The sequence below is a fragment of the Chaetura pelagica genome, unplaced genomic scaffold, assembly GCF_000747805.2.
Source record: "Chaetura pelagica isolate M959 unplaced genomic scaffold, ChaPel_1.0 scaffold147, whole genome shotgun sequence".
In the NCBI taxonomy this organism is placed as follows: Eukaryota; Metazoa; Chordata; class Aves; order Apodiformes; family Apodidae; genus Chaetura; species Chaetura pelagica.
Window position 1 is genome coordinate 2,601,683 of NW_009954194.1, and position 9,561 is coordinate 2,611,243.

The 9,561-nt window shown below is 41.3% G+C and overlaps 1 protein-coding gene across 1 annotated transcript; it reads left to right on the forward strand.

The window, feature by feature from the left end:
* Window positions 1-7,688: 7,688 nt before the first annotated feature.
* Window positions 7,689-8,777, forward strand: LOC104393621 (inositol 1,4,5-trisphosphate receptor-interacting protein-like 1). Its single transcript, XM_010003132.1, has 2 exons — window positions 7,689-7,898; window positions 8,088-8,777. The coding sequence occupies exons 1-2, from the start codon at window positions 7,689-7,691 to the stop codon at window positions 8,775-8,777; spliced, it is 900 nt and encodes a 299-aa protein (XP_010001434.1).
* Window positions 8,778-9,561: the final 784 nt, after the last annotated feature.

A 9,561-nucleotide genomic window follows, 5' to 3' on the forward strand; every position in this document is an offset into this window, starting at 1 on the left:
TTCTGCAGACTAACATTTTAAAGAAATTATTTGGCTTTCCTTTTGTCCTTCAGTATTTTTATTTTCTTTTCTGTTGTGCTGCACAACAAATTGGTCTATAAATACATCACCAATCTTCATATGGTATCAATATTTCATTAACTGGAAATTTATTAAAAGCTTTTACAAAAAAACCCACTTTCTCTAAATCAGAGCATATACATGTCACTGGACTAAAAGTCATGTTTTGTTTACTTATAAGTGAAACTGAGTTTGTCACACAGCAATTTCTACTTTGCAATGTTTTGTGTCAGTTGTTTTGTCGTAGTTTTGCAATGTTGACAATGCATTTAGAGGGCCCATTTTTAGTTGCTCTGTCATCTGCTGACATGCAAAGGCAGCTGGGGTTTTTTCAAGCAGATAAGGAACAGGTCTAACGTTTCCATATTCTTTTTATCTAAAGAACATGGACTATGCTTGTGTTTGATTAGGATAAAAGCCTCTTGCTTTCTTTTAATGGGCTATGTTTTCATGGAAAAACTGGCTTCACTAGGCCTGGACAGGCATACGCTCTGATGGATCAAACACTGGCTGGATAGTCAGGCCCAGAGAGTGGTGCTGAATGGCAGCCTGTTCCAGTGCTCTGTCACTCTCACAGCAAAGAAGTTTTTTCTGATGCTTACGTGGAACCTCCTATGTTCCAGTTTGCACCCATTGCCCCTTGTCCTATCACTGGACATCACTGAAAAAAGACTGGCTCCATCATCCTGACACTCCCCCTTAACATATTTGTAAACATTGATGAAGTCACCCCAAGTCTCCTCCAAGCTAAAGAGACCCACCTCCCTCAGCCGGAGATGTTCCGCTCCCTTAATCATCTTTGTGGCTCTGCGCTGGACTCTTTCAAGCAGTTCCCTGTCCTTGATCACTTGAAAGCTAGTTTAAAATAAACCCCAACTAGGTAGCTATCCTTCTAGTCATAGATACAGGTTCTCATAAAATATACTGTGGAATTAATTAATCATTGTGTAATACAAACCAAAGCTTGATTAGATTTAGTTAGGTAAAGAACAAGGAATAAAAGAGTTTAATTTTGTTTTCTTTATGACTATGTCTGGCCCTTTCCTGCTCAGATACAGGCTGTGTTTGCACTTCAGGCTGTTTGTTTCATATTTTTCATTTAGCAAGGCTGCTTAGCTATGCTGTCTGTTCTTTGTCAACATATTTGGGCTTTTTTTTCCCTCCTCTATTATCTACTATAGAAAAACAAGATAGCATGAAGATACATTACCTATATTGGGAGAAAAATATTTGCATTTGCTCATACAAGAATGCATAATAAAGACATGAAGCTGAAAAGCTGTATCAGGTCCAAAGCTCAAACATCTGACATACTAATTTTGACCAAATGTTGACAAGACCTGGCTTGCCTCAAAGGTCTGTTGTTTTAGGTCAAAATCAACAGGCAGTGATGGATCAATGTTGAATAGACTCTTACAGGATCCAAAAGAATTGTCTTCCTTACTTGGGAAATCATAAAGCAAAACAGCATGTCCAACATCATGTAACCTGTAATATGCATCACTTAGGTGACATTAATAGGAGAGATAAAATCCCTGGACAGTGTCACTAAACCTCATCCTTTCTTATGTATCACTAAATTCTGAAAAAGTACTTTTCAAAACTTTCGCAAACACTGAATATTGAAATTCTTAGATTTACACAAGAAAGGAAGTAGCTGATTAATAGAAATATTACTTCTATTTAAAAAAAGGCACTGAGGATAAAGTTGCATTTGGCACAGACAGTGTAGATACTAAAGTTTAGATATGGGAAGGCCTCTGCCTAATGGATCCCAGCTACTACCTGGCTTTTGCTTCAGACCTCTTCATTATACATCAAACCTGTTCACTTTCAAACTTCTTTATGGCTGAGATTTAGATACAAAATTTAAGCCATACTGCTCAGAAGTGGCAAAGTTTGGACAACCTCTAAAATTTGGGGTATTCTTTACTGGTTCATTAGAATGTGACCACCAATATAAAGTAGAAGTTCCCAGTTCTCCATCTTGGAAATTAGCAAGATTTGAAAGTACAGTCATTTACTTAAAATTAAAGAAAACTAAGCTAAACCCCAAAATCTTACTTTTTTTCATTTTGACGTGATCTTCACTGTCACTGGTATCCTTCTGCCAGATGATCCTACTTGCCCTATACTTGCATGTATATTTAAATCACTAAAAGGACTGCTAAAAGAACTGGGGAATTAATTAACTCAGGTGTCAGCTGCCCTAATTAATGTAAAAGCCAGATACATTTCTCAGAGGGGTGGAACTTCCATTCATGTTAGAGACAGAAGTAGACTAGAAATCTTAGTGTAATTAGGCTTAAATAGATAGCATTAAAACAGAAGGGGAAAAAAATGTATTCCATGCTCTCACATTACCTATAGAATATACATGAGTGCCGTTCAAGACAGCAATGGATCAATTCTAATTCAATTCCTTGCAAGTGAAACTCCACATCGGTGTAGCCTCTTGGTTTTAGTGAGGATCTGTAAAGATGCATGTGTCACAGGCTGTATCTTGGGTTTTAAAATAAAAGAGGGAAATGACTAAAGGTGAATCCTGTCTGGCTATGAAATACCATTTGAATTTGAAAAGAAGGAAAACAGTTAAGTTCTCTGTGGGAGCAAGCATCAGTAAAGCTTTCAGACTCTTGACAGCTACAGGGATCTTCAACTGTTTAAGGAAGTTGAAAGTACTTACAGAAATCCTGAATAATCAGGAAAGCAGCTTTAATGAGGCTAATCTCAGAGAAGACAAGGAGGTCTTTTTCCCCCTACTGAGAAGATACTCTGCTTCAGGAGGACAACTGTAATTGTGAAAGTAATTTGTTGAGATTATTTTACCATCTTCTTTTCCCTCCAGTTATAATTAGAGGTGAGTTAAGATGCAAAAGAGACATAAATTGCCATCAAATTTTGTTCCTCTCTTGGTTGTTCAGAGACAGGCAGGAAGGTGGCTGTACCAATTAGAAAGACTTGTTTAAAAATATGCTGAAATATCACAGCTGCTTCAGGAAAATTGAAGGATGCTAAGGCAGATGACTCCAATGATCTGTAACAGTAAGATAAACATGAATCTCCATAAAGTGGGCTATACCATGCTACAAATGCTAGTTTTCTAATTGCTAAGTTTGCTGTTGATATTTTTCCTTTTGTTCCTGGAGGTCAGCATATTTAGAAAGGGAGTACATATTTTCAAAAAGAAAAAAAGGGCATTGTGCTCATGATTTAATCAGAATAGAAGAAATGTGTGAAATATTAGATGATAAACTGCCAACAATAGCTGTAGTGTTACTATTGCATCATGAAAATGCAAGTAAAAATGCAAAGTGAGATAGTGTAAGCTTACATAGTAAAGTAAAGCGAAGTGAACCCTCTCTTTTGCTGCTGAAAGATCTGAGGGCTCCATCTACCCGTTGTCACACTGAGTAGTTAAGTGAGCAGCTGAGTTAGAACAGGGAGCAATGGTGATTCCTTCCTTTGTGAGTACAAAGGAACAGCTCCAAAGGGTAATTAAAAGCCTACACAGAATGAATCACATTTCTCTCTTTTTACTGAGGTTTGAAAGAGCAAAAACTTTTAAAGTTGGATCCTCAGCCTAACAATACATGGGTTGCAGAGAGCTACATGCATTAGCCAGCAGCAACCCAAAAACACCAGGAATATTCCAGCCAAGCAGCTGGCACAACAAGATGCTTGGAAAGTACAATGACTATCATTAAAGAAAAAGCTCCTGCCTTGATCAGATATGTTGGTCTCACAAATCTGCCATTTCCATATTTCAATATACAACACATTGTTATGAGGTAATAAACCAGAGTACATTACCCCTCCAACAAACTGGAGCTGACAGAAGACCCAATCCAAAGCCAGTCAATGTTTTTCTACTGATTTCAGTGGACTTTAGATCATACCCATAAAATCAATTCTAAATTTTAATCTAACAAGCAATGGGGTACAGCAAAGACACGACTGATTTTATTGCACACATAAATGTAAGCAGAAACTCCTGTCCTCCAGAATCCAACTTGTTTACTCATGCGGTGTTAAATACCAGGATTTACTCATGTTCTATTTAATGTTACCCAGCGATAAAATCATGACTGACGCTTTTCTGCAAGGGAGTTGTTAGGTCTGATATCTCAGCCAGCTCCAAATTTGGGTGATTACCTTCTGCCCCTGCAGTTTAAACAAGATATACCATTTGTCTTCATTACCTGCCCTAAAATTGCTGTGCCAATTTGCTGTGCTTTACTGCAATAGCTGCTGCATTTCACTGCAGAAGTGGCTGTTTAAAAGTGGTCGGTGAGCCGATCTTAGAAAGATAGATAGTTTGTATAAAGTATTTTGGGATCCTTTGAATCGAGCAATGCTCAGAATTATTTTTTATTTTTACAGTACTTAGGGGTATGCCAGGATAGTCACATTAAATATGATATTTGGTGGGTTTTATATTTAAAGATTACCATATGGTATATGTTCATCACCCAGGCTATCTCATAGAACAATTCCATATGAGTGTTTGATGTTAATTTGGGTTTGATGTTATTTGGGTCTGTACTGAGATCATCATGCTAGGTTAATTAAAGCACGACAAAGAATTCTGCACAATGAACTGATGCTAACACAGAAGGAAGTATCAGCTTTCAGTGAATAAAATAGCAACACTAGAAGGCAATTACCTCCTGTAGAAAGAAATTAATAATATTGCAGAGATCTGTAAAAAAACCCCACGACCCACAAAAGTAAAACCCCACCAACAAAAATCTGCCTAGGACTTATAACAATAACTACTTGGGTAAATGTATTCCTTGCTTGGCAGCACTGAATGTAATATTCAGAACATTGTCACATAACATGTCATAAGGAACAGGGTACGTGAGTGAATAGGGATGGAAGTATATTTCAGTCTGGATGTATCATTACTTAACTTATGAGCATTGCCACTGATAACTTGAAATATTAAGTGCTTTCTCCTCTATGGGTGGGACATGATCATTTCAAATAATGCACTTAGAAGATGAAACCTTTCTTTACTTTAAATGTGCTTCTGCCAGCATTCCTGAACAAAAGACCTTCCCATAGTCCTAAGTTTGGCTTTCATTGTAATTCAGTGGGTTTAATTAATCACTAGAGTGATTCAGTTTTATACCTGTGCAATTCCATAAATTTGAATTCAGCACATCCATGATAGGTGTAGTTATGCAGTGGTGAATAAAATGTCATGCCAGAAGAACATCAAAACTGCAGGAGGACAGGAAATATTTTTTTGTCTCCTCATATTTTTCTTAAAGTGAAATATATTTGTTCTGAATCAGAAATGTGTATTAAATTTTTAAAACCAAAACATATTCTCAAAAAGTAAAATAATTTAACAAGAATAAAATGTTTCACTTTGACTATGTCAGCTGCTTTTAGTAACAATAGACTTGTATTTCACAGCAAGCAATTCTGAATCTGTATATTGGCATTTTTCATATTAAAATTAATGTAAATATTTATACCTTCTGCAGTTACTGATTCCCGTGCACATGCTCCCATTCAGAATGATGTGCTACAGTTCTGTAGCGTTTGTTACAAATGAGAAGTACAACATACTGGAAAATGGGAAACCTCATCTCTGGGAAAGCAGGGCTAATGGAAAAAACAGTGTAATTAACCCGCACGATGGTATTTCATGCTGCTCATGGAAGAACCAACATTCCCTGCTGGAAATGGTGGAACTTGGCGAATGCTGTCTACTGCTGTACCATCCCCTATACCGGAGAGGCCTCTTCCATAAGCAATCTTGATAATTTGGATCACAGAGTTCCCACCACGCAGTGATTTATATTATAAAGTAATGGATGCTGCCTCTATGCCATACTTCATAGGCTGTGTAATCCTCCGCCTTTTATACCAAGTCAGAAGTTTCAAGGGACAGAAACAGCACTCCTATCGCATGTGGAGACCTGGCACAGCAAGCCAAATCTGCCAATAGCCCTTATCATCCCTGAACTCCTTGTCAGCATCTGTGGGACCAGGGCAGAGTGGCAGACATTAGGAAAACACGGATTCAGTGTTTCTGGATAGCAATTTAATGGCCTCCCATCCCATAATATGACAGAAAGGACAATATCCAAAGTGAAAGTATCTTCATGCTTTGGCTGTCAAATAACAAGACACACTACTGTGTATTTTACATCTTGATTTGTAGACAGCTCAAGAGATCCTGCTAAAAAGTGGTCAATTTAATATAGCAGTGTGAAGCCACACATGCAGCAAAAGGGAGATACTTTCTTTTTCTCTAAATGCTAACTCCTTTATAATATTCTGTGATAGTCTGAGAAATATATGGCAAAACAGTGATATTTTAAAGCATCCCCTTCCAAAACACATTTCTGCTCATGTGGCTGGAGAGCGTATCTCTTGCGTTCCTTATTAATTCAGTATGATCTTGCTAAAAGTAGGTGTGGGATCCAAGCACTTGCACAAAATCCAGATGAGATTTAGGAGACTGAGAATTTCATCTTACATTTTTAAAGGTAACAAAAATATTTTATATTAATGAAAGAGAAAGGCAGATGATGCTTTTCAAAGCCTGATCTGTTCTGTAAAACAAAACAACCACCTATAACATGTACAATGTATATTCCTGGCCTTAAAAGATTAGTATAATTGTATTTATATTTGCTTTCTCAAGAGAAAGGACAGCATTTTCAATTTAACATTTTCTTTACTGATAAATAAAGGTCTACATGCACAAAACACAACAGAGAATACTGAATGATATTGCCTGGGAAGATTTCCTGCATTGGACTACTGTCTGCTCATTTAAATGCTTAGAGGAATTAACGTCAAGTCATCAGACTTCATTCTACTCTTTAATTTGCCATTTTAGATACTTTCAATATTACATCTAGGTATTCATCCTGTAACAGCACTCCCATGAAAATTCTTGGTTGAATTACCACTGTCAGTCATAGTCTGAGCAGAGCTCTGGTCAACAGTTTCTGCAGCAATTTAGATCTACAAGTGCTGCAAGCCTGAGGCTTATTTTGGAACTGTAGCCTCAGTGTCAGATGGCATGTTTATTTTGGGGCCATATTAGATCACATTGTTTTGTGTTCATTTGGCATCAGACTTGGCAGGCATTATTTGCAGAGGTCTAACCCCTTGTTTTGACTTGCCTCTCTGAACATTTTATCTGGTGCTGGTAAAGGCTGCTGGTTTGAATGTGGAATACGCAACAACGATACAAATATTATCAGATACAAATATTCTAACTAAACATTTGTCTTTATATAACTGAGGTGCTTTGCATCAAAACAAAGCAATGCATCAACACATAAAAAGAAAGTGATTAATTAACTAACTGCATTGATGGTGTGAAATCTAACAAGACCACATGCAGGAATCTGCACCTGGGATGTAGTAGTGCTGGGCACAAGTGTAAACTGGGAGAGAAGTGGCTGGAGAGCAGCCCTGCAGAAAGGGACACACACAAGCAGTGCTCCCAAAACCTGCCCTTGCTCTCTCCCACCTCCTTTGCCCCCTCTCCCACCAGCCCCCGCATCCAGGCAGCTCCTGCCTTGCTCACCCAACCTCGGGCTCCCTCCCAGCCAGACCTGCTCAGCCCCCTTTTCTCCCTCCTGCCACAGGCCATGGAGGCATTCATTGCACTTGTCCTGGCTGTGCTGGCCTTCCACAATGGGGTGTTCCGGGACCACCGGGCACCAGTGGCTGTGGATGAGCAGATGCAGCAGCGAGAGGAGTTTCTGCGTCAGGAGATGATTCGGCTGCAGCAGGAGATCGAGAGCATTGAGGAAAACACACTGGGCTCTATGTGGAAGCACTGGCTGCTTTGGTGGAATGTAGGAGTGTGTCTGGTCCTGATTGCTGCGCTCTGCTGGCGTATCAGAAAAAGGAAGCTGCGCCGTGACAGCTCCAGTGAGCAGCACAGCTCCAGTAGCGAGGAGGAGGAGGACGAGGAGGAGGAGGAGGAGGAAGATGTCTACGGTGCACACCATGTTGATGGGTCTTGCCTGCCCGACGCATGCAAGGTGCTGAAGAAGCTGGTGGGTGACCTCCTTGATGTCTGCAGCGTGCTGTGCATGAGGACCTGCATGCCTCAGATGCAGCCTGCCTTTGGGCTTGACAACGCTGATGAAGTCTGGAGTGTTGAGGAGAACAACATCATGTACCGCCTGCCCGTCTTCCTGCAGCCGCCTCCTGGGCACTCTTTCAGCCTGGAGCTGGACACTTCGGGGCAGCTGCCAGCAAGGCGCTCTAGCATCCTTGTGCTGCTGGAGTGCACGTGTTGGAGGAAGCAGCTGCTGGGCGAAATGTGCGTTCTCCACCAGCCCGGGGACAAGCTGCCAGAGGAGAAGTGCTCGAGCCTCCTACGGACCCTCTGCACACACTCATACTTAGATGTGGAGAAAACTGCCTGCTGGGTCCAGGAGCTGGTGAGATCAGCCTGGCCTCTCCTGCCTCAGTCGCAGCACTGCCAGCTCACGGTGCTGCCCTCCTCCCAGTCCTGCAGGTTCCAGCTGACAGATACCTCAGATATGAACATCTGCACTGAGATCATTTTTGCAGTGGAGCAAGGCAGCTCAGTCATCTACCTGAGCCCTGAGCAGGAGGAGCCCAGCTCTACCAGCAGCACGCCACGGCCAGAGAGCTGCACTGCAGCTGTTCAGGTGGATGGTGAGGCAAACCCAGCAGGACAACTTCCACCTTCAGAGGCCTGAAGCTCTACATCCACATCCTGCTGCTCACAGGCTTTTCCAACCTCTAAGGGTTTAAGTGGACCCCATAAGTTGCTGACACCTGTAAGAGGAACTCGCCACGCGTTCTGCAGAATCCCACGTATGTCGGGTGCTGTAAAGAGCTGTGGACCCCTCTCCTAAGTCAGCCTTATCACAAGGGACCCTCACCCACCTATTCCTGCAATTCTCAAAATTGATTTTGTATATCTTCATATAAGCGTATTGGTTTATAAGTTTAGATAGCTGTTCTTCACCCCATGTGTTACTACTCCCTTTTCTGTGTTACAATAAACTTGTTCCAGTTTCAGATTCCAACCTTTCAGTCTCCCCTTCCTTATCCCTCATCTCACTTGGGAGGGTGTAGGGGGGGTAACAGAGAGCAAATGTGTCCTCTGGTTTGCAGTTCACCCACAGTGCTATTCTGTGAAGAGCTGTGGACCCCTGTGAAGGACCAGGCATTTCCTTACACAAACATGAAATGTCCTGTGAGTCAGCCGACAAAACTGACTTAAAATGGCGTCTCCATGTGGCACCGAACCCTCTGTGTGGGGGAGCAGTTGCTAGGGGGAGGAGCCGTGGCCAGAAGCAGGGGCGGGACTAGGTCCCGTCTGATTGGCTGAAAAGCCCGGAAATACAAAACCAGCCAATCAGGAGGGCAGAAAACCCCATAAAAAAGGCAGCGCGGCACACCCCTCTCTCTCTCATTCTCTCCTCGTGTTCGGGGCGGTCCTCTCCACACAGTCCCTGCCGTCGCCATTTCCTGCCG